Source organism: Diabrotica undecimpunctata, chromosome 1 (assembly GCF_040954645.1).
Source record: "Diabrotica undecimpunctata isolate CICGRU chromosome 1, icDiaUnde3, whole genome shotgun sequence".
Classification (NCBI taxonomy): Eukaryota; Metazoa; Arthropoda; class Insecta; order Coleoptera; family Chrysomelidae; genus Diabrotica; species Diabrotica undecimpunctata.
In genome coordinates, this window is record NC_092803.1 from 181,961,215 (window position 1) to 181,987,513 (window position 26,299).

The 26,299-nt window shown below is 34.3% G+C and overlaps 1 protein-coding gene and 1 long non-coding RNA gene across 2 annotated transcripts in view; one reads left to right on the top strand and one right to left on the bottom strand.

The window, feature by feature from the left end:
* Positions 1-2,965: 2,965 nt before the first annotated feature.
* Positions 2,966-3,864, bottom strand: LOC140441540 (uncharacterized). The gene is made up of 3 exons (XR_011951011.1): positions 3,796-3,864; positions 3,344-3,614; positions 2,966-3,288 (listed from the first exon to the last, which is right to left on the bottom strand). It is a non-coding gene; the product is annotated as an uncharacterized lncRNA (long non-coding RNA).
* Positions 3,865-5,084: 1,220 nt separating this feature from the next.
* The window catches only part of LOC140432669 (DNA topoisomerase 1-like), a 45,769-nt gene continuing 24,554 nt past the window's right edge, over positions 5,085-26,299 (top strand). The window contains exons 1-2 of the mRNA XM_072520714.1: positions 5,085-5,221; positions 23,870-24,094. Coding sequence (XP_072376815.1) covers positions 5,174-5,221; positions 23,870-24,094 — 273 coding nt within the window. The 5' untranslated portion in view covers positions 5,085-5,173. The remainder of the gene's footprint in view (positions 5,222-23,869; positions 24,095-26,299) is intronic.

The following is a 26,299-nucleotide window of genomic DNA, read 5'->3' on the forward strand; positions in this document are numbered from 1 at the left end:
TTATTTTAAACTTAACTTTCGATATTAAACGTGAAAAAAGCCCTATTATTTATTGCAAAATTATTGTTTATAAGTTTATATTTTCAATTTCTTATTTTGAGTTGAGACATATAACTAATATTATGGGCTGAATAACTAATACACATTTAATTTAATAATTTATTGATTTGATTACTGATTTGTTGAATGCTAATGATTGATTGATAACAATTTGTTTGGAATTCTCCATACGTCATAACTACTAGAAATCAGAGATTACTAGGAATTGCAATGAGGTTAGATAAGAACAATTAGATACAATAGAACAATGATTAGGTTCTACCTACCTATACATGGATTTCCTTTTAGTAATTAGTTGGATTTAGTTATATACCTGAATTCCTCGAAAGGTTTAGACAATATATACACAAAACCCTCAAAATTAACACACCATTTTAAAAATTGGACATTTTTTATGTGTGTTTTAATTGAAACTTTAAATAATAAAGTAACTAATTTTTACAAAAAAACCAGTCACTTTGTCACTGTTAATAATTTGACATCAAATTGTTAATTTATCATAGCCCACTTTAGGCTTGTTTATTAAACTAAGCAGAAAATAATGATTTATTGACAAACAACATAGCTAGTTGTTAAGGACCTAACTCTGTTATTTTTCAATATAAGTGAATCAATAAAAAAAAAACAAAATGTTAAGAAAACCTAAGGCTATAGTTGGGTTTTAATTTTAGTATTTTACAAATGCTAGAATATTCCACAGGGTGTTGAAAACTTTAAGAAAAAAACACAGTATGGTTGGTACACTCGGTATACAATGACGATTTACCTCTCCAGCAATAATATTATTACAGCACTATTGTTAAAGTATAAGGCTATAACCATTCTATAACATATTAAAAAAATCCACATTAAAACCAATCTCCACATTAAGAAAAATCTCCACATTAAAATAATCGCATAAATCGGACAACAGGTTTAGGAAATACGAGACATCAAAATGTAACATTTTTAAGGCAGTGCGTTAATTTTAATAATAAATAATCTAATAAACAAGTTTTAAAATAAAATTTTAAGGGATATAGATAGATTGTTGAGTGAGTATGATGATACAGAAATATAAGTTATATAAGTAAAAAATCTTACCCAAAGTCACTGTTCACACGCGTTATAGTTAAAGTTCACATCCTAGGTCACCTTCATCATCGTCAGTGTCTGACCACGAACTATCAGAATCATCTTCGCCAACGTGTATAATTAGTTCAGCCACGTCATCTATTAAGTGTTCTTTTTTTAAGGTATTCCTGTTCTACTTCAATAACGTGTTCACATGTATTCTTCCACACATCTGCTCCGAGATTGTTGAATTTTTCTTCCGCTATTTGCCTAAAGTCGGACATTTTAAACGACACATTCTTTGAAGCCACATGATTTTTAACTACTGCCCAAATTTTTTCAATAGGATTTAGTTCAGGGTGATATGGAGGAAGACGTAATACAATGTGTCCTTGTTTCGCCATTATAGTGTCTACTACATATTGTTTATGTGCTGGTTTATTCAATTTAATTTTTGCATAAAGTTCTGGTTTTGTATCAGTCACTGCAAAGTAAATGCATCTTTCTGTTAGCCATCGCTGCATGTCCTTTTTTCCATGAAGATGTAGGGGCAACTTCACAGGCTACGTTATGATAGGATGCGTTGTCCAATACAAGCACAGTTTTCTGCTGCAAGTTGGGGATTAACTTTTCTTGAAGCCATTTTATAAAGTTTTCGTGGTTCATATCCTTATGATAATCTCCAGTACGCTGACCAGATTTGAAAATTAGTAGGCCATTTGGAACGAAACCTTTTCCCCCTCCTGCATGTACGATAATTAACCGCTGACCTTTGGCAACAGGAGACTTTAAACACTTGCTTGAACCACCATCCCATGATTTAGATGTTGTATGGCTGCTGTGGAGATACGTTTCATCAGTGTAGATAACATTATAACCCTCAGCTCTATATTTTATTATTTTTTTTAGATATTCGGGTCGTTTGGCTCGAATATCCGTTTTTTCCATAAGTATTTTTCGGTTGTCATTTGATTTTTGCCATTTAAAACTTAATTTCTTCAACACTTTTCTGAACGACGATAGTTTACCTTGGAAATTAATCTCATTCTAAACAGCGTTGTAAACAGCTGACGTTGTAGGTCTGCTGCCATGAATCATTGCAAAGTTATGCACTGTGTTTCTTATAATTTCTCCCTCATAACCATCGACGTTGGTTTTCGGTTTTGGCTGATTAATTTTTTTTCTGGGAGATTTAAAGACATTTCCCGAGCTGCCTGAAGGAGATGAAAAATCGGAAACTCTCTCTCCTTCTTTAATAATTCTTTGGACGCCACTTTTAGAAATTCCAGTGGTTTCAACAACCATATTTAAAACCGAAGATTTTGTGTTGTATTTTTCTTGTTCCTTTTTTAAAAACTTATATACATTGTAAACAATATGTCGTCCCTGACTGTGAATAACACGGCTGTTATTCATTATGATAGCTCTGTGAAGGAAATGAAAGTATAAAAATATTTTGATTAAACAATTATGATTGATCTAAATATAAATTAAAAAAAATATCATTTGTATGTTCGGTAGGTGTTATAAAAGGTTTTTTTTTCTATAAAAAAATCACCAAAAGAATATTATTTAATTATAATCCGACAACGAATTAAAAAAAATGTTAAGATTACATAACTACGTATCTATAAAATAAGTATTGAAATTTTCCATTTTTATCAAAAAATTATTTTTTATGTTAAAAAAGTTTTAAAATTGTAAAATTTTATGTTAAAAAGAACACGATATATAAAACAAAGATTTAAAAAAATGTAAACTCAAATCAACGTAAATCGTAACAAATGAAGTAGTTTTAAAAAAAAGATTTTCCAATATCAAATATTAACCAATTAATTGAAACAGACTGCAAGTAATTTTTGTTTTGCACCAGTCTCAAAATAAAAAAGAAATGAAAAAAATTTATTAAAATTTTCTTAATGCAACCCTATGTATTTTAATTTATGATAAAGTACCTACCTTTTGACCGCTTTTAATAAATTTGAATACGCAACAGGTAAACGGGAGAAAACACACAAACTTATTGAAGTTAACACCTCAAAGTCAAAAACACAACTAAAAATTTTCAAGTCGATATTTTCACGTTGCATAGTACAGTGCGTTTCGCGTGGAGGTGGGGACTAAACCAAATTTCGTCTACTGCGCCGTGGTCAAGAGTGTTTGCACGGACTCTACCTAAAAGTAAACAATAAGTAACTCTTGTATCAGATTTATGAATTTAAAAATTTACCTTTTTCTACATTAAATTTATTTGGGATCCCTAATCGCTGAGCTAAATTAAAGGCCATGATTATTACTTCAGTTCTGGTTGGTTCAAAGAATGCTTTTGGGTATTTCACATGCTTTGGTGGCTTCATTAATACCCATATCACCATTCTTTACAGCATCTACGACATCACTTAGCTCCCTAGAGGTCCAGTTACTTCTAGGTGTAGTTACCTCTGTCTAGTTAGTCTCTTTTAGGTGTATTTTGTTTGCGAATATATTTATTGGGCATAATCCTAAAACAAAACATACTGGTCCAACTCTCCTCTTAAATGGTCCATCTATCCTCAAATATGAGGACAGATGGACTAGCCCGTATTGTTTAAAATAAGTAGAGTACAGCAGTAGTTCTTACTCTATAATCCACATTTTAAATATAGTTCATTAATTAACTAACAAATAATCGGCCAAACTCACCTGTTTTTACAAAAAATGAAATTTTAAAAACTCAAATAAAATTATCACACGTGGCCGTTTCAATTATCGTAAATATCACTCCTACGAGTACGCACCGATGCGTTACAACTGGCGTCTCTTAAGCAAAAAGCAACTAACGTTAAACGATACAACACAGTAGGATAGACTTGCCCTGTTGCCAAGCTTGGCCAGGTATACATAGTGGACCGACTATCCTCCTGGTCCATCTCTGCTCCCTTTACCCTATGCAAATATCAAATGATTTTTATAACCTTGTAGCCTTGTTAAGTGTTTTTGTAAAAAGAAAACAAGATAATGAAAAACGAAAATTTCTATGGCACGACTGCAAATGGCTCAGATACACAAAGGAACAGGGACTGATTTATTATAAAAAACTCTTCAATAAACAGAAGACTTCTTCATTTTGAATTTAAATCGCCGTGGCCGGCCGATTGCACTCTCTTTATATAAAAAAAAATTACAGAGCTACTTGCAATCTCCAAGGCCAAGAAAGATGATTTTTTGGAATTACTACCCCTTATTCCAGATGTGTACAAAAGCTTTTATGAACAACTGACGTTGACCCAGATTCAGAAGACCTAGATCCAGACGCCAAAAATCCAGACTTAGAAGAAGTATATACGTAATAAACATTTGCAATGATGTATTTTACTTGTATTGTTTTTTCAGCAAATAAAACTTAATCCATTATTTTACGTTTCTGTATTTACCTGTGTTTCTAGATGTTACTCAAATATTAAAGTATTTTGATACTTATCATTATTCAACCATAACAACAGTCTTGTCATTATTATTATACTGGCTAGCATGTTAGTTCATATAGGCTTAAGTCAGCAATCGCAATCAAAGTCAGATCCACAAGACTGAAGTCAATCAAAAATCATCAATTTGAAAAGATATAACCTACTTTATTATTGTCTATAGGTTTGGTTACTATATCGTATTATAATATTAGTATAAATGTAAGTTTAATTTAAAAATGGATTTATACGATAAGAATGAAACCTTTAATAAATTCTCCTGAAAAACTACAGATTTCGACTTATGTCCTTTTTCCCACTAGAGGTTTAATACTAACACTAGAGATTTAATATTGCTTAATTAACTTGTCTTTTATGAAGTAAAATAATTCTAATATTTTTCGTTCTAAAATTTAAATAGTTAATAATATAATAATTTAATTCACCATGGAATGGTGATTATTCATTATCTCTATGTTGCACACCACAATACTTTGAATAATGACGCAACAACTTAAAATACTCCAAACGACGTCGAATAAGCACTCATGTCCCCCTCCGTCTTATCGTATCCCATCGTAATATTCAAATAATTCAAATCTGAATCTGAATTCGCAATGAGTGAACAAAAAATGGAATGTGATCCGCATCAAGAGCCGAGTACTGTAAGTATATTTAATATTAATAAACTTAATTAACTTAATTAACTTCCTTGACTGTTAGAAAGTTGTTAGAAATTAAAAGTTTCGTAAAATGGAGACAAAAATAATTCTAATATTTTTCGTTCTAATTTAAATTGTTACTAATAATTTGATTCATCACGAGGTGGCGATGGATTCATTATCTCTATGTTGCACATACCGTAGCCACCTTATCTATGTTTTCTCATATTGTTTCCAACAGAAGCCACACCCAAACTTCCTCTTATATACTCATTCTTAACTTTTTATTCTCTATTCCATTCCGCCAACTAAGCATTCGCATTTCGTCAACATGCAATTTCTGTTCATCCCTCTTTTTTACTGTATAACATTCAGTTCCATACATCATAGCGATGCTCTTGAGGTAGCCCTATAGAACTTACCATTTAATTTTATTGCGACCTTTCTATCAGAACATCACTCCACTTGCCTCTTTACATTTCATCCATCTAGCTCTAATTCTACTACTTGCATCGCCATCTACTTTCCCATTGCTCTGTAATAGCGATCCTAATTACTTAAAACTATCATATTTTGTGAGTTCTTCTCTATCCAAGCTAAGTACTCTGTCTGACTTTCCTACCAATACAACAATATCTGCATACATTAAAGCCCCGATCCATTTTTCTTGATTTTCTTTTAAATTGTATTTTGGAAAGGACACACATTATAAATTATACTACAGAAGTCACTATATCGGATTTCTGTGCATAGTGTAGAAACAAATTATCTATACCCTATTAAGGTGGAATAACCTTTTGCAGTAAATTTGCAGCATACGAGTATACAAATATAAGGCAGGATATATACCTAATATGCAAATATATATATATATATATATATATATATATATATATATATATATATTGCTGTAAAATTTATTTTATTAAAATGTTTATTAATTTTTGCTTATCATAGAAAAGTTAAAAAAAAAAATTATATTTTATAAATTAATCTCCCATGATCATTCGTGCTTCATATCTAACTTCCATATTGCATTTAGATTCATTTAGAAATAATATTTACATTTAGATTTAGAAATCAAACAAACCAGTCCATTGAAATATTACAAGCTCAAGTTTGTAGGATCGCCACCCTTGTCTCCCGGCCGATATCTTGGAAAAAGGGGTTCAAAAGGTTTTCGCTCTGTATCTCATAACTAGTAACCCTACAAAAAATTATATTCGACATTATTTGTAGCAAATATGGAAAATACAAAAGTTATTAACAAAAATAACCAACAATTTTTGAATAAATTTTCTTCTTTTTTCTAGTCATTTTACAATAAAACGACATCAGAGAAATATTATAGAGGGTTTTTCGAAGAATAATTTTCGCTACAAATTTGTATAATTTCATTAATTTTTCTGGGTTTTACAGCGCTCCAAAGTTGACCGGATTCTTGATTACGCGTAAAGGCCGATTTACATCAGACAAGTGAATGCTCATTCTATCCCCTCTATTAAATTTGTTTGGTGTAAAGAGACCTAAAATGGCATTCTTTCGTTGTTCTATGGAATATTCTAAGAATGCTCGATCGCTTTATATAAATGGCACTAGATAGACTATGGCTTGATGTAAATGGCACTAGAGCGTGCGACCAGTTGCTTAGAGCCTTCTTGTGTGTTCGGACGTGCTGGCTCCCCAGAGCGATCTTTTCAAAGCGTTCTTGTGTTCTACTGATTGAATACGTACTTATTCAACTTAATTATGGACTGGTCTAAAGAAAAATGTCTATTAGTGATAGAAGCCTACCAAAACTCCAGATGTCTGTGGGATCCGACTTATGAACACTATAAAAATACAACTCGCAAAGAAGATGCTTGGCAGGAAATTGCAAATCTACTAGAATGTAACGTTGAAGAACCAAAGAAAAAGTTGGACTCGCTTCTTGCATCTTACCGCCGAGAAAGGCAAAAAACAATGACTACGAAATCAGGCAGTGGTGCCGACTGCGCTTATAATTCAAAATGGTTTGCATTTAATAGTATGCACTTGTTTATTTGTTATATTTAATAAGTACATAAAAAACATTTCAGAAAAGGTGTTTATAGAAATAAGTTATGCAATATTGTGTTGCCATGGCAAAATATCAGTGAAATTAAAATAGTATGAAAATTCTTGCCGTATATTTTCACATTGTCAAGTATGTCTTCGTCCAGTGTTGGATAATGGGAGAGATGATGATAAACCACATTTTTCCAATGGCCTGGAGTAACAACGCCATCTTTAATTCTGTCCATCATGACCAGTGAATTATATAGCTTCCTAGAAGCTTTACTTTTCATCAAATAATTATGTAGGTACACGCAGGTCATAATGACGAGATATGCTTTATCTGGTTGTAGTAACAGGGGTTTTCGCAATACACGAAAAACTACTGAAAGTATGCCAAACGCATTTTCTACTATTCTTCTTGCTCTTGATAAACGATAATTGTAAATTCGTTTTTCGGATCCCCTGGCATGAATACCAGGATAGGGCTTCATGATGTGTCTTTGCAATGGGAATGCGTAATCTGCTACAAATACGAATGCCACATGTTGTCTTCCTGGAAGGCTTTGATCATTAGGCAAATTTAATTCATTATGTTGTAGTTTCTGATATAAAGTAGTGTTTCTGAAAACTCCGCCATCTGATATTCTTCCCTAACAACTAACATCGGCGAATATAAAATTATAATTAGCATCTACAATGGCCATTAATACCACACTACATGTAGATTTATAATTAAAGAAGTCGCTTCCGCTACTAATAGTGGACCAACCCAACAAGATAACAACAGTATTGGAAAACAGTTTTCAAAATACTATAAACACAGGCAAACAATTACACATTCCGGATGATACGATAACTGAACAGACCACAGGGTCTTTAGTGTACCTATAGTGCGTTGGCGAATTATCTTAAGGCCAGACGTCTGTCTTTTGCGGCATGCAAAAGATCGCCAGTGTTATTTATGCCTGTCCAGTTTTTTATGTTCCGTAGCCACGATATTTGTTTGCGACCTACTCCTCTCTTGCCTTCAATCTTTCCCTGGATGATTAGTTGAGAGATTGCGTATTTTTTTCCTCTCAGAATATGGCCGAGGAATTTAATTTTTCGTACCTTGATTAAATTGAGTAGTTCTCTCCCAGTATTTGCCTTTCTTAAGACTTCCTCGTTGCTTACAATATCTGTCCATGGTATGCGGAACATTCTTCGCAACGTTCACATTTCGAAGGCCTCCAACTTATTAATGGAAGGTACTCTTAACGTCCATGTTTCCATGCCGTATAACAATATGGACCATACATAGCATTTAACCATCCTGTAGCGGAGATTGAAGGAAAGATTGCGGTTACATAGTAGCGGTTTAAATTTGATAAAAGCTTGTCTTGCTTGTTCGGTACGGCATTTTATTTCTTGTTGAGGATCCCATTGGTCATTCATCATCATTCCCAAGTATTTAAATGTTTCCACTTGATCGATTGGAGCACCATCTACTTGCAGTTGTATTCTTAAAAGTGCGTTTTTTCTTATTGCCATGAATTTAGTTTTTCTAGCATTTATCTTCAAGCCATATATTTTTTCTACGGTGTTTATTTTATTTAACATTAACTGCATATCATGTTCGTTGTCTGTTATTATCGCGGTGTCGTCGGCGTAACGAATGTTATTTATCGGGAACCCGTTGACCTTTATTCCACACTCAGAGCCTTCCAGTGCCTCTGCAAAAATGTTCTCTATATAGAGATTGAAGAGCATATGAGACAAAATACACCCCTGTCTCACCCCTCTTAAAATTTCAAATTCTTCTGTGTTGGTTGATTTGTTCAGTCTCACTCGTGCTTTTTGATTCCAATAGAGATTCTGGATAACTCTTATATCTTTCTCGTCTATGTTAGCTTTGTGTAGCATTTTTATCATTGCGTCATGTTTTACGGTGTCAAACGCTTTTTCATAATCGAGGAATGTTATGACTACATCCTTTCGTTGATCCATGCAGTTCTGTACAAGCGTATTCAAGCAGAAAGCTGCTTCACGTGTACCTAGTCCGCTCTTGAAACCAAATTGTGTCTCACCGCTTAGATCTTCCAGCTTTCTGAACATTCTTGTGTGAAGGATGCGAAGAAACACCTTAAGCAGATGGTTCATTAAATTTATCAGTCTGTAGTCTTTGCATTTTGTCGCCCTTTGTGATTTAGGGATCATTATAAAGGTTGAATAAAGCCAATCCATTGGAATGTTGCCGGTGTTATATATGGCATTGAAAATTGTTACCAGCATGTCGATGTTATCATCTTCCAACAGTTTTATGGCTTCCGTAGTAATTCCAGCGATTAGCGGGTTGTAATCAGACGAGATGTCCGCACCAGGGTAAGCGGCCACTCTTTTTATACAGTTGCGGAATCTTTGGTTTATCAAGATGTAATGAATTTGATTTCGTATCATATGACCTGGACGATCTCCTGGTGCTCGCCATGTATATAATCTTCTTGGTGGGAGTTGATACCACGTACTGGATATGACGAAATTACAAAATTCACTTAGTAACTCTCCTCGCTCATTTTTGTTACCCAGACCGAAATCACCGACCGCATTACCACATCTACCCCTACCGAATATGGCATTAAAATCGCCCATTATGATGTTAATATCGTTTTTCTTTGTGACCTTTAATGCTTCCTTTATGTCTTTATAGAAATCGAAAACTTCAGTTTCCGGTTTATCAGATATGAGTGCGTAGACTTGGATTAGATTTATATTAATAGGTTGACCGGCTAACTTTACTATGATTACTCTGTTTGAAACGGGTATGTAATCTATAATAGACATCGCAATTCTATTATCAAGCACTATTGCAACTCAATGCCTGTGGTAATTATCTGTGGCGTCGCTACCGGAATAGTACACTGTAAAGTTGTCTTTGTGAGAAATACCTGAGCCAGACCACCTCAATTCACTTACACCCATTGCTTTCACTTCTAGGCGCCGCAGTTCTTTGAACAGGTTATGTAACTTTCCTGGGATGCACAAACTATTGACGTTCCATGTCGCTACTTTATGAATAACATCTTGAAGTCGAACCCGGGGGATTTTTAGCACCCTCGGACCATCTAAGGTCTACCCGGGACTGAGGGCCTTTGCTTCAATTTTGTCCGACATATAAGATAATTATTCCAGGGATATCCGTAGGGATCTTTAATGTAGTGGTTTCCCCTTACCTTCTACATCTTTATGCCGTTGGCCAAATTTTGGTTCATCCGCCTTCGGGATCGATTTCTCAACCCCAGGACAAAAAGGTGCCCTACCACTTACCAACTCCTACGCCCGAAGCCGTTGGTCAGTAAGTGGGGGACTGCTTATACCGGCAATCACTCGGTGAAATTTTCGCCATATCTGGCTCTCACTTAGTTTAGCCTGCAGACCAATGCAGTTGTTCGGGGTGTGGCACGTGGAGCCATAAGTGAGAGTTAGGTGTCTTATGAGGACCAGTTATCAAGAACCATCTCCCGTCTATGACGCTCGATGTGGTCGTTCCAATAAAAGGTACTACCTCCATAACACAACCCTACACCCCAATATTATTTGTTTTTACTTTAGTGTACTACCTTAATAATTTTAAATAAGGTTTCATTTCTATTTTCTTTTTCTGTTTTTACAAAATATTATTAAGTACTCAAGTCCTAAGATTGTTTATTTTTTCAATAAATGTCTTAAAAATATTGAGTATAATTTTATTTACCTACTTACCTTAGCGTAGCCATGCAATGCTTCATTTATCGCAGCACATACTTCAGATTTAAGATTACGTATTGTAGATTTAGACATTTTAGTAAAATACATTAGGCTTTCATAGGAATCTCCAGTTGCCAAAAATTTTAAAGTTACTACTAGCCTGTCATATGCAAGAATCAAGTCTCTAAAATTCGTACTTGATTTCCAAATTTTGTCACTGATCACAGATAATAAATGGTCAAAATCCTCTGACGCCATTCTACAAAAGTTGTGGAATTGACCACTTTCTTCTTGTCCTTGCATATCAGTCATTGTTTCACCTACATTATCCACTATCCTTCGTTGCATTAAATTTGTCAACCACCAACGTCTCTTCCTTCTTTTCTTTTTGAGTGTTTGAGACAAAATAATAAATGCAGCACTTGCAATTATAATATTGCTGTCAGAGTCGGACATAGCGAAGCAGTACCACCCACAGAATTGACACAAATGAGGTATGAGCATTCGTTGGATCTAACTATTCTGCAGAATTACTGCAGAATTCTAGTTCTTGGTTCTCATTCTTGCTCGTTGAGATATTTTGGTGTAAACGCTGAAAATAGCTTATGTAGATCAAAAAAGAATGCTCTTGTTCTAGCTCTAGCCTTTGTTCGTTTGGTTTAAATGCACGAGTATGATAAAAACGAACCATTTTTAAACTTACAGAGCAAGAGCCCGTGAACACCAGACATTCCTAATTTTATAAAAGTTGAAGATTTGTCAGCGCATGCCTCATAACACAGCTATGAAAGATGGTATCATTATGAAGTTTGGCTTATCGTGGCCTTGGCGGGTAGACATCCCCTACAAGCAAACCTCAAAACCTACCGTCTAAATATTCATACGCAAAACATGCCATTTTAGTTTAACCGTGCAGCGAAAAGGCGGCGCTGTTTTCTGTTTATTGTGTCCAATATCAATTAAACAACTTGTGGTTTTTACATTTTACCGGTTATTTTGTGGATTTAGTTAAAAATATCGCTTCTAAAGCAAAACAAAGTGGCGCCACAAGTAAATTCCATCAAAAGTAGGAGAGGAGGTAAGTCTTTATACAAAAATATTGATAAGTTGCTATGTTTTTAATAAGGTGCTTTATTTATTTTATCATTTAGATATTATATTATACCACTATTTGTATTTAGAGGTATGTATAATCACCATGTGTTACCGAGGGTAATCCAAAATTACTGCGCCGTGGGGACACTGTGACCCCACCTCACCGGTTACGTTTTTTTTAATAATTAGTTTTTTTTTTATTTTCAGTTGAATATGGACCTGTCACGATATAATAAATGGATTCCGATGATCCTAGGTTTGAACAATGGACTCAAAGTATTCTAGACGCGGATGAGAGCGATTTCAGCGGTAACGATGACTCAGAAAATGATCCCGACTATGTCAGCGAACACGAAACTGATTCAGAAATTGAATAGGAGACGGAAACCGTGGAACCTCTATTGGATGTTAAAGATAATATATATCGCAAAATGCAGCAACTTCGAAGGTTAATTCGGACTCGGATCCACACGAGCAGCAACAAACTCCAGGCCCTTCGAGAACGTACTATGGCAAAAATTGATACAAGTGGACTGCAGAAGCTCCACCTTCAAATGTAAGAACAATAAGTTTCAACATTATCTCTTATCTTCCTGGGGTTCAACATACCGATAGTAATAGAACGGATCTAAAAGATTTAGACATTATTGAACTGAGAGCGTTTATCGGTATGTTATTTTACTTAGCCATATTTAAATCCAATACGGAAGACTTGAGTTCGATACTCGCCACCGACGCTACTGGTAGAGAAATTTTTAGATGCATCATGTCAGTAAAACGATTCTTAGTACTTTTGACAGCGCTTAGGTTTGATGACGAAACTACGAGGGAAGAACGTAAAAAAACCGAAAAAACTTGGCCCCATTTCATCAGTTTTCAATAAGTTTGTAGAAAACAGCAAAAAAAAAATGATTGCATAGGGCAGTATGCTTGTATTGATGAAATGCTCATTGGTTTTCGTGGAAGATGTTTCTTTCGCATGTACATGCCTCAAAAACCCCGAAAATATGGCTTAAAGATAATGGTACTAACTGACGCCCGAACCCATTACTTTTTGGATGGGTATGTATATACAGGTGCTGGAAGTGATGGACAAACATTGTCAGAAGAGGAAAGAAAATTTAACAAACCACCGCAATCAGTTCTTCATCTAGTAAAATGTATTGAGCGTTCTAACCGTAACGTAACAGCAGACAACTGGTTTAAATCCTTAGAAGTGACAACTGAGTTAAGTAACCGATGCCTAACTTACGTGGGTACTGTTAAAAAAAATAAAAGGGAGATACCTATTTCTTTTTTGCCAACTAAAACGAGGCTCACGGGATCATCTCTATTTGGATTTGGCGATAGAGTTATATTAGTTTCATATGTACATAAACCACGAAAAACGGTACTTTTGGTGTCTTCAATGCACTACAGTAATGCAGTAAAAGATGAAACAAACAAACCCGAAATTATCGAGTTTTATAATCAAACAAAAGGAGTCGTCGATGCATTAGATGAAAAATGTACAGTGTATTCTACACATCGTAGAAGTCGAAGATGGCCTCTTATTTGTTTTTATACAATTTTGGATATTTCTTTAGTCAATGCGTTTATAATATACTCATCCCTACGTGGAAACCCCAAAAGTCGAGGTATGAATTCATCAAATCTCTGGCTCGGCAGCTTGTGCAGGATCATATGGAAAGAAGACTAACTATTTCTCAAATTCCAAGGCAACTGAGACATAATATCGCTTCCATTTTAAAAACAGACATTCCTGAACAGAAAAATGCTATTTTAGAAAAAAGAGTAAGGTGCTCAACATGTCCACGATCATTGGATAGAAAAACGAAGATAGCTTGCGTTAGTTGCAAAGCGCCAATATGCCACATATGTGAAACACACATTTGCAAGTATTGCCCATAAGAATGGATTGTAGTTTTTATAATGTTTTTTGTTTTTGGTTATTTTTTTGTGTTGGTAGGTTAGATTGAATGTTAAAGTTTATGTTTTAAGAAAAAAAATTTTTTTTGTTCCTCATTTTTTTGATACAGGATAATGTTAAGTCTAGTTACAAAATAACTCAGTTTTTGAGGCAGTTTCTTAGTTTAATTTTTCATGCGTGATAAGTATTTCAAATATTTGTTAAATTTATGTTATAACAAAATAAACGTCTTTAAGTTATTGAAGTAATTTTTTTTAAATATAAACAAATATCAGTGTCTCAACTCACCATATACGTAACAAAAAATGGACTTCACCAGTTACGGGTTAAAAATGAGAACAGGTTTATTAGCAAAGAACATACCAAAGCTTAAAAAATTTAAAGTCGAATAAACAAGATGTTCGTGGAAACCCTTACATTTTGAAGAGTTGGAAGCGGATTCTAATTTAAAAATAAAAAATAAACTTCAAAATTGACCTCAAATCATAAATGATATGATCGAGTCAGGAGGTCGTCCAATATTTTTTGTTTTGTTCCAATAGAAGCGATGATCTTGTCACCAAAACAACTACTTGTAAACGTTACAGTTATATTCATAAACAAAGGGTAGCTGTTCTGCAGCAACTTTGATTCAAGAATACAATACTGGCATGGGAGGTGTGAACTTGTTTGACCAGTGCCGTGCTCGTCATTGGATAAACATTTGAAGTCGAAAATGGTATTGGCCAATATTCCGATTTTGCCTCAATGCATCGATAGTGAACTCCTGGATCTTATTTAGAAATATCGAGCCAAAGATTAAACGAATAGATTTCATTCGACACAAGTAATTCATATAATATTAACAACTAGTACTCGTACCCTTACACCCCACCCCAAAGAACCTCAAATGTCCTTAATGAAGTTCGATGTAAAATACTTAATCGCTGGCCGATCAAAAAACAGGCGTTGTGCAAGATGCCATAAATGCGTAACTTTTATTTTCAGCAAATGTAACGTTAAACTTCACATTAACTGCTTTAGATTGTACCGCCTGAGATAAATTAGTTTGTTTATCATTTTAAGTTTTCTTTGTAAAAGTTCGTTAGTTCATTAGCTTCGTTCCTATTATTGTATAATTTCTAATAAAAAAAACGGGTGTGGCAGTCCAGTGGGACCGCCAATAGAAGTTACACTTCTATACACTCATTCGCCGTTACAAATTTATTTGGGAGTCAATCTGCACAATCATTACATATGTAATGCTATAGGTAAGACATAGCAGAAAGAGAAACAGAATTAATAACAACTTACTAACAATTAATAAACAACATTTGACCTGTAATACATATATGTATGAAAGGAGTTGAATGCAAACTATTTTTTTACACATACTCTATAGTAAAATTCATTGTTTATTTTGTTATTAATATAAAAATACAATACAATACACTGCAACATAATTCAATATAATAATACAATACAAATTAAAATGCAATATTCATAAGTATTTAAAAATGACAATAATATACATAAAAAAAATACACTACAATACAGTGCAACATAATTCAATATAATAATACAATACAAATTAAAATGCAATATTCATAAGTATTTAAAAATTACAATAATATACATAACTTTTCTACTTACGCATATATGTTTAATTTACCTTGATAATATTAATAAAAAAGTACTCCCCGACTGGGAATCGAACCCCGGTCTCCCACGTGCTAGGCGGGGGTACTGACTACTATACTACCGAGGACTACATTGGTGATCTTTAAAACTTTCTATAAAAATGACGTGTCACGATAGGATTTATTGATTTCCTTACTTTTGACAAAACATGACCTAAGATCACGGTTCGTAGACTTACTACGGTTGCCTCTTCCGACTGGGGTGGGGATGCTTGAGTTACGTCACCAGAGTACACAAGTATACAAAACCCATTTATTCGCGATTGAAACTGAATGTAGAGGGCAGGTCGATTGCACTGTTGATTGGTTGAAGGGAAAGAATTACGTCACGAGAGTACAGTTTCGGGCTTAATGTTCATTGGTTAGGCGGAAGAGGCAACCGTAGTAAGTCTACGAACCGTGACCTAAGATATCACAAAGATTAAAAAATATTGTTTGGTGATACAACTATCAATTTATCTGACATTGACAAATATTTAATTGTTGTTTGTTCTGTATATAAGTACACATTTGAACTTTCTTGAGATATTTACAAGTTTTAATTTATAATTTAACATGCTCGTTAGGCTTGTTACTCCCGTGCAAATTTCCGATTCACTTCCGTGCAAATTTCCAAAGTCGAACGTGCGTATAAAAGTATAACTTCAAAAACCAACAACTCGGATTATGTTATAAATTTTCATTTTATTTTAAAATTTGGCATTTTTGCGTATATTACATATATTTAATAAAATTAACGTGGGGTTTTTAAATATTTCAAAAATAAAAAATTAAATTAATTTTGGGATTCGAACTCACATACACCAGCGTATGAACCAAACACGTAAAATATTTGCCAATTAGACATGACACAAACGTATTTCAAAATTGACAGTTCTGGGTCATACAGTCATTTATTGAGATTATTATTTTGAAATACAAAAGACTAATATAATTATGAACATTTAATAAATAATACAAAACATATCACATAAATAATATTATTAATAAATATTTTATATTATATATATATATATAATATTATATATATATATATATATATATATATATATATATATATATATATATATATATATATAATATTAAATATATATATACAAAAGGAAAATTTTTATTCTCGAGAGAGAAAATATTTCTTCTGTCTGTCTCTTACTCATTATCTTACATATGTAATGATTTCACAGATTCACTCCCATACCAATTTCCAACGTGGAGCGCGCGTATAGAAGTATAACTTCAAAAACATGGTTTCGTGACAACTTAGCGTATGAATATTTAGACAGCTATTTACGGCAACTTAGCTATATTTGAAATAAAAATGCTTAATGTATATTGTATCTTAACCCATTTTATAGCTTAATTGAAAAGAAAAATATTTTTAAATAAGTTTTAAGAGGGTCAGGTTTTGGGGGGTTAGGATTCCTCATAAAAAATAAGTAACCTTTATAAGGAATTTATTTTTGAATTGTTTGAATAGATGCCGTTAGAATCGGAAAAAACCGGATTTATTTTGATATCAAAGAATATAGACGCATATATCCGTTTATATTGTTCATAGGTTATCACGATAAATCGTTTTATCGATGCTAACGCCATCTATCAACAATTCGAAAAAAATGTTCCTTATAAAACGTACTTATTTTTTATGAAGAATCCAAATCTGCAATAAAAAACCGGGGATTCTATTTAAGAGTTCAAAGTTGCATCACGCCCTCTACAGAGATTAGAGGTGCAAGGTCGTTTTTGATGCTATTCGATAGATTTTTGAAAAATGCTATAAACGTGTTTTTGTATTTTTACTTGGAAGTGTAGTTCTACAGATATTAAACAGTTTCGATAATTTTCCTATGTTACCACGATAAATAGTTTTTTTCTATTCTAACGCCATCTATCAACAATTCGAAAAGAATGTCCCTTATAAAAGGTGCTTATTTTTCATGAGGAATCCAAATCTGCAATAAAAATGGGCTCCCTGCTCTAGAGAGTGTCTACCGCCAAGGCCACGATAACCCACACTTCATAATGGTCGCATCCTTCATACCTGTATTTTGAGTATACAGAATATACAGAGCATACTCTCTCCTCAAGAATTTCTCTCCAGTCGTCCCTATCCATCGCCTTTCTCCGTCAAGAACGTATTGCCATATTTCTCATGTCTTCATCGATGTTATCAAGGAACCTTGTTCTGGGTCTTCCTCTTCTTCTCTGATCAATGGGTCTATGGGTCAGCTGGGTCATTTTGTTCCACCCGCATTACATGCCCTATCCACCTCAGACGTCCTATCTTAATATGTTTAACCATATCAGGTACCTGGTATATACTAAAGTTCGAAGTTGTATCGTTTTCTCCACACTCTTTTGTCATTCACTGCTCCATAGATTCGCCTTAGTATTTTTCTTTCTTTCTTTCTTTCTTTTTTTTTTAGTTTTGTAGAGTTTTATTTTTGTATTTCTCGATATAATTGTGGATTTAAGGAGGAGATTGAGCTCCAAATAGCATCTGTTGGCCGTGCAAATTCTGCGGTTTATCTCTGCGGTAGTATTATTTTCAGTTTTAATATTTTTTATAACAAGTGATCGTCGGATTTGTGGTTGCGTGCTTATTTTCATATACTTCGTTTTGTTGGTGTTTATTATTAAACAAATTTTTGTAGCTGATTCTTTTAATGTTACATACGTCTCTCGTACAGCGTTTTCCGTTCTTCTAACAGTATTAATATCGTCAGTACAGGCCAGTATTTGCACTGATTTATTATATATTAAACCAATGGTTGTGATTTGTGATATACGTATTACTTTTTCCAGAGCCAGATTGAATAGTATACAGGACTGTCTCTCTGGCGTAGCCCGTTGTTTATTTTAAAAGGTTCAGACAGTTCCCCCTGAATTCGCACTCTACATCTAACTTTTTCAAGAGTGAGTTTTGTTAAATTTACTGACTGATTTGGTATTCCTAGCTTTTTCATTGCTTTGAACATTTCTCTCCTATTCGCAGAGTCGTAGGCTGCTTTATAGTCTATAAATATATGATGAGTATCAATGTCATATTCCACTGTTTTTTCCAAAATTTGTAAAATTTGTTTCAGGGTTGCAATCTGATGAATTGTCGATTTACCACCTCTGAAACCAGCCTGGTATTTTCCTACTATCCGTTCTATATATGGTGCCATACGGTGACATAGTACTGTGGAAAATATTTTATACGCTGTATTTTGAAGCGTAATTCCTCTGTGGTTAGAGCATCCAAAGATATCTCTTTTTTTGTGTATGGTGCAAAGTGCTCCAATATTCCAATCATTGGGGAGGGATTTCTGTGTTCATATTTTTTTATAAGCTGCTTTAATGCCATTATGGTATCATTCTTTATATAGTTTAGCTGGAAGATTATCTATTCTGGGTGATTTGTTTTTGGCTAGTTTTTTAACTGCATCTTTAACTTCAAGAATCGTTGGTGGCAAATTTCCATCTTTTATAAAATAACGAAGGTCTGGGTTTCACGGGCACTTATGCTATTCGTTTCTATTATATATTTTTTTATTTATTTCACTTTCAATCAATTTATTATCGAGCCTTTTCACCACCATAAAACAACTGCTCTATCAGAAATGGGTTTTAGTGTCGGCCAGGCTGAATATGATGCAGATACAGTCATCCGTTCTACGCTTGCTGCATTCCAAGACTGTGATTCTGTCACATCCTGTGATGTGATAGTATAATTGATGTGAACATCTGTTCACATCAATTATACTGTCCTTAAAGTTTTATGTATGACCATTGCAGAGAATTTGATGTTTCTACATGCTTTTTCAGGATGCGACACAACATCAGCAGCTTACAAGATCGGTAAAACTTTTTTCATCATAATTTTACACAAACATCCTGTGTTAGCTAGCGGAGCAGCATTTTTCGTCTCTTTGTATGGTGAAAATAAAGATGATCACTGACAGCATTAGATACAAACGATTGGCCAAGACAGTGACCAAAAATACATTTAACTTATCATCGCTTCGGTCAACACAAGATGCAGCTCATTTGCTCTTTTATTATCACAAATTCCACGATGACCTGGTACATATACCAGTGTGACACTTTTAAGTGCTGCAAGTCTGATGAGTTCTGCTCGGCATTTTAACACTAGCCTGGTACTAGATGGTACCTTAGAGTTGTTGATAGCCCCCACAGCCGCTTGACTATCTGTTCATATACTGATACGCTCAAAGCTCTTATGTTAATTTCCCTTGTATAATGCAGAATTGCATAAATTTCTGCGTGGAATACAGAAGTATTTGCTTTAGTGGAAAATATTTTTTTTTCCAGTTACATTGTCGATACTTTGTGCGTGCTCTAATTTGTGCTCTAATTTTTCCTATTACTTGATATTAATTCAATATATAACTAATATATAACTCTCTAGTGTTAGAGTCTATCACCAGGAAACACTGCGATCCTGAAGATTGGGGCTAAAAAAAGTATGGAAAATTTTGATATCAATCAAACCTTTCAAAACACCTACACCTCCGAATTTTTGAAATTAATTTTCTGCAGATGCGAGGGAAACTGTGGAAGTATGTGTGGTTGCCGAATAGAAGGCCTCAAATTCTATGCAGTGTGCCTCAATTGTTCTGGTTTGTCAACAATAAGATATTAATTGTTTTATTTTAGCAGGCAGTGTATGAAGATGTCATAATTGTCATTATTTGTGATTATTGGCTTTTTTTTGAAGTAACAGTAATGGCTCGTTTGGAATTAAACAATGAAAATTGCGCAAATTTACTTTAAATACATCTCCAACAAATTAACGAACCACTTCAATAAATCAATTTTATTTGTAAACAGGCAAAGAATAAAATATAAAACTTCACCAGATTTATTTTACATTTTATTAGTAATTATAACAATTTGTCTAATCATCAGAAAATGTTGAAGTACAGGAGAAAAAAAAAAATAAATAAAACGGAAAATTCTAAAAAAATAGTGATAAGAAAAGTACACTAAAATATGAAAAAAGTCTTAACAACGAGTGTTTCCACCTCTACTACGTATAACAGCCTCACATCGTTGGCCCATACTTAAAATTAATTGTCGTATTTCATTTTGGTCTAGGTCTCTCCAAATCCGGATCAGCCTCTCTCCTATTTCCTTTAAAATGATTGGTTGGATCGGTATCGCTCTTAATTGCCTACCAAGGATCTTCTTCTACGGCACTACAGCCCAAAATGAGCCTTGGCCTCCTTTATTTTTTGCCTACACCCTTGTCTGTCTGTGGCTGCTCTTCTCCATACACGGACTCCTAAAAGTGCTTGTGCGTCGCTGCTTACTGTGTCTTCCCAGCGCTTTCTTGGCTTTCCAACTGGTCTCTTTCCCTGCATTCTGGCGTTCAGTGCTCGTTTTGGTAGCCTATCCTCTCCCATTCGTATCACATGTCCGGCCCATTGCAATCTTTGTATTCTAATGAAGTCTGACAGGGGTGTTTCCTTATACAGTTGATAGAGCTCGTTGTTATATCGAATTCTGAAGATTCCGTTTTCCCTCACAGGTCCTAGTATTCTCCTCAGTACTTTTCTTTCGAATGTGTCGAGTTTGTTTTTGGATGTTTCTTTCAGGACCCATGCTTCGCTGCCATAACATGCTATTGGCCGAATTAAAGTTTTATAGATTCTCATCTTTGTATTTCGGTGGACACTTTTAGACCGAAATATATGGGAGAGGGCAAAATAAGCTTTGTTTGCCTGCGTTATCCTTTTTCGTATTTCTCCATCCTCTGCTCCATCGGCATATATTTCTACTCCCAGGTATGTAAACTTTCCAACCGTTTCAATGTCATCTTCATGCATAATGTTTTGTGGGATTATATTTCTTCTCGTCTGTACCATTATTTTTGTTTTTTTCTGTGTTAATTTCCAGACCTAGCCTTTTCGTTTGTGTTTTTAACTCTGCGTATGCTTCCTGTGCTCCTGTTGATGTTCTACTCATAATATTAATATCATCGGCGTAGGCAGCCAGTTGAAACGTTTTATTGGTCATCCTGGCCTACCAAGGATATCCCAGAGATTTTCAATCAGATTTAAATCTGGACTATGTGCTGGCCATTCCAAAGTATTAATTTCTACCTCTTCTAGATAATTTCTGACGATCTGTGCAGCGCGAGGTCTTAGTAAGAAATTTTCACCGATATAAGGAGCGAATGGTAATACATGTTGCTCCAGGATCTCCAATATGTACCTTTCAGCTGTAACAGTTCCATTTTGTATGACAACTAACTCCGTACGGTCAAAGAAATACCACCCCACATCATAACGGATCCTCCACCAAAAAATGTGGTGTGTGAGAAGTTACACTGAGCATATCGTTCGTTGGGTCGTCGCAACACACGAGCACGTCTGTCATTATTGTACAAATAAAATTGGGATTCATTAGTAACTAGCACTCGTTCCCAGTCAGCCTCTAACCATTTAAGTTGTATTCCCTAAGTCGCTGGCGAACAGTTTCAGTACTAATTTGTATAGCATGCACGTCTCGAAGCTAAATTTGTAGACTTCGATGTGTTACAAAACGTTGTCGAAGAGCAGAAATTCTTAAAAATTGATCTTGAATAGGGGTAGTTACCCAGTTTCGTCCTTGCCCTGGTCTGCGAGTATGATCCCCTATTTTGAGGACTCTTTCTAACACCCGTGAGACGGATGTGTGGGACACATTAAACCGAGGACCAATTCTTTGGTAACTCCAACCTTCTGACAGTATCACTGCTTGGACACATTCATCTCGGCTAAATTACGTGATTGGCGCTCCATAATAAACACAAATAACAATAATCAACTATTAAACCATAGCCGAATAAAATTCGTGAACACTTGGAAATTAGTATATTTATAGAATTAGTACATTTTTTGCTTCTTTTTGTTTTGTTGCAAAAAAACTATAAAGGATAAAACACAATCAATAAATATAGAGTGTACGAATAGCATATACAAGGGGTTTGCAAAATATAACATTACAATGGAAATTTTTATTAACGTTAATAAAATATTTTAATATTTCAAAGTGGTGCGTTAATTTCTTGGAGAAGTGTATATTGAGATATCTTTCACTTAAAAAAAGTAGATTAAGTTACCATCATAAAAGTGGACAGCTACAACATGGTTGTCGCTGATCGCACAAAACACATTAAACTCTCATCTCTCCTGAAAACCACGCAATCTTGTTAAATGTTGATTTACTTCACTCTAGTAATAATAATTGTCTCTATTAAACATTCCGTTTTTTTGTAAATTTTGATTCGGCACATCATGTAATATTTTTTAAAAATTCATTATTTTCTTGACATTTCATCACTACAAATTCTATTTCTTTATTATAGTCTGTTTCCTTTACACTTTGAACTGTGCTGTATAGGAATACAATTTTTGTTTTTTGTTTTTCAATTTATTGAACAGCGTAATGACTCTTCGGTAAGAGGAACATAGTAACCAAGAACATTAATTGTATGATCATTATTATTAACAATAGGCTTCGCTTTGTTAACTTTTGGATGCAGTAATGACTTATGGATGCGAATATTGGCAACTAAGGTAATCGGAAAGGAGAAGGATATACGCCACTAAAATGTTCGCCAATGCACCATTTAACATATTCTGGACATGTCATGAGGTCATACAGAAAATATGGAGAGATTTATAGTTTTTTCACGATTTCCCTCCATCCTTCCCTGTCCTGGGCTAGTTGTTCGCCTTCATGTAACCCTTGGTTAACCAATATTTTTGTTTGATCTACCGAACGGCTTGGAGATCTTCCCCTAGGTCTCTTTCCTTTAACTCTATCATCGACTATCAGTTTTTCCATCGAACCTGTTCTTCTAGCAATGTGTCCAAAATACTGCAAATATCTCTGTTGTATTTGTTTATGCAATCTATCCTTTACTTTAAGTTGTTCTTAATATGTGGCTATGGGAAAAATGAGTCCCCTTACCAGCCTTAGTTTTGTGTGTATTGTTATGCTTGTTGTTATGCAGATCATAGAAAGTTTCAAAGCACCTATGCACGATGTAATAGAAATGATCAGAAACTTAAATCTGTGAAGACGGACCATACACGATATCAAGACGAACATTACACTCTCTCCAGGAGGCGAAGACTGAAGAGAGAATTTAGATAAGAATTAAAACTATTTCTTACTTTTATTAATTTCCAGGTGGGAGGTGATGGTGTCAAATGGACATTCTTGGAACATAATGGGCCCGTATTCGCCCCAGATTATGAGAGACTACCAAAGCATGTCAAATTCTATTATGATGGAAAAGAAGTGGAATTATCAGAAAAAGCTGAAGAAGTTGCAGGATTCTATGCAAAGTGGTTGGATCGTGACCACACCTGCAACGACGTATTTAACAAAAACTTTTTCGAAGACTGGAGAGAGGTTTGGTAATTTTTAACATACTTTTTTTTTAAATAAATCACAATTAAATTTGGTTTTTTACTTTTTACACTTTTTTAATACTTGAAGTTTGTCTTTCAATCTTCACTTCATCAATTCTAATTTCTTCTGTATATGAAATATTTTTTTATTAACCCTACTTTTATTAAAATCTATTTTTACAATCTCAATCTAAATATTTAGGTAGATAATAGAATTTAGGAATAAGTAATAGGACTGACAATTAATGTATTTTAACATGTAGGGAGGCATCCAGTGGTGCATCCTTTTTTTAAATTTAGTCCTCAATATTGAATATGATATCTATTTATACATAATATGTATACATTTACTTTTAATCAAATAACTCTAACGAAAATTTTCGTTTTAACCTTCGAGCTGTATGCGGTTTAGTCAATAAAACTTTTTGCGAACACCTTGGATACACGGCTTCATTGCTTATGAACCATGGAACTACTAGTAGATATTGTTCTTAATATTTTAAATTGAAATCTTTGTATGATTTAATTATTGAAACGTGCGGCGGTCCCCATAATTCTGGTCCATAAGTCCAAATTGGTTTCAGGATGGATTTGTAGATAAATATTTTATTTTCAGTTCAACAATCAATACATGTTCATCAACTTATGAATTAGTTGTTTTCGCTTAGTAAATATAAATATGCTTCCTCCAGTTTAATCTTCTGTCCAAGTAAAGGGTATTTTTTAGAGGTATAGAAATGTAAGTTGGCAACACTTTGTTAACTGGCGGCCATTTTGACAGCTGTTAAATGATTTATGTTTAGTTTGGTTTGGCATTTCAGCATGAATAGACTGACGCCTGAATAACGCTTTCTAACCTAAAATCATGGTTCTGTTCGAAATACGTATTGCACGCTACGTCCATTTTATGGTTAACATAAAAATGATAATAAGCATCCACACAGATGTAGTACAGTGCGTACAGAAGAAGTTATTGCTAATGTAGAGTGTAGCATAGAGGAAGACACGAATCAGTCTATCCGCCATTGTGCACAGCAGTTGTGTATGTGTCCATCCACTTTATGGAAGATTTTGCGAGAAGATTTGCATGCTTACAAAATCCAACTCGTGCAAGAATTAAAACTACACGATAACCTAGCAAGGTGTAGATTCTGCGAATGGGCCCAAAACGAGATTGCCGTTGATTCTGATTTTCATAAGCGAATTTTGCTTAGCGGTTAAGCTCATTTTGGTTGAATGGCTATGTCAACAAACAAAACTGCCATATTTGAAGTGAAGATAATCCTCAAGTGTATGTTGACACATGTAGAGGTGCTAATATAGACTCCGACCACTACCTTGTAAGAACAAAACTCAGGGCTCGTATATCAAACGCTAAGAAGGGCCAGAGCACAAAATCTGCTAAATATAATACTGGTGTGCTAAAATCTGAAGACGCTAGGGATAACTACAGGAAAATTTTAAATAAAGAGCTGACAAGAATTGACGAAAATTTAAGTATAGAAGAACACTGGACTAAACGCAAGGAAGCTTGCGTTTGGTAAAGTGTTCTTACAGCGGCTAAAGGCGTTTTAAAACCTAACCAGGCTAAAATAAACGAAGATTGGTTTGACGAAGAATGTAGATCCATTAACCAACAGAAAAATGAAGCATATAAGAGACTTCAGCAGCGCAGAACTAGATCAAACCTGGAAGACTATGAAAATCTTAGACGAGACGAAAAAAGGACATTTAGAAGGAAAAAGAAAGAGCTATACGAAAACGCTCTAAACGAGATTGTTAACCGCCACAATAGAAAAGACTTGCGAAAATTTTACCAGAAGATAAACAGCTGCAGAAAAGAGTTCAAACCCAGAATAACAGCATGTAAAGACAGAGATGGTTCCATAATTAGTGACAAAGAACAGATACTAAACAGGTGGGCGAATCATTTTGAAGAACTGCTTAGCGATAGTCGTGAAGAAGACCAAATAGAAATTACTTTGCTTGAAATGGATGAAAACGCTTAAGAGCCGCCCCCCACCGAAGAAGAAATTAGAGAAGCCATTTCAAAACTGAAAAATAACAAAGCTCCCGGTTTGGACAATCTTCCTGCCGAAGTATTTAAGAATGGAGGTTACACCCTTTTTAAACACATGCATAAATTAGTAACCAAAATCTGGCAACGGAAGAAAACGCCCGCGGTCTGGAAATTAGGTGTAATGCA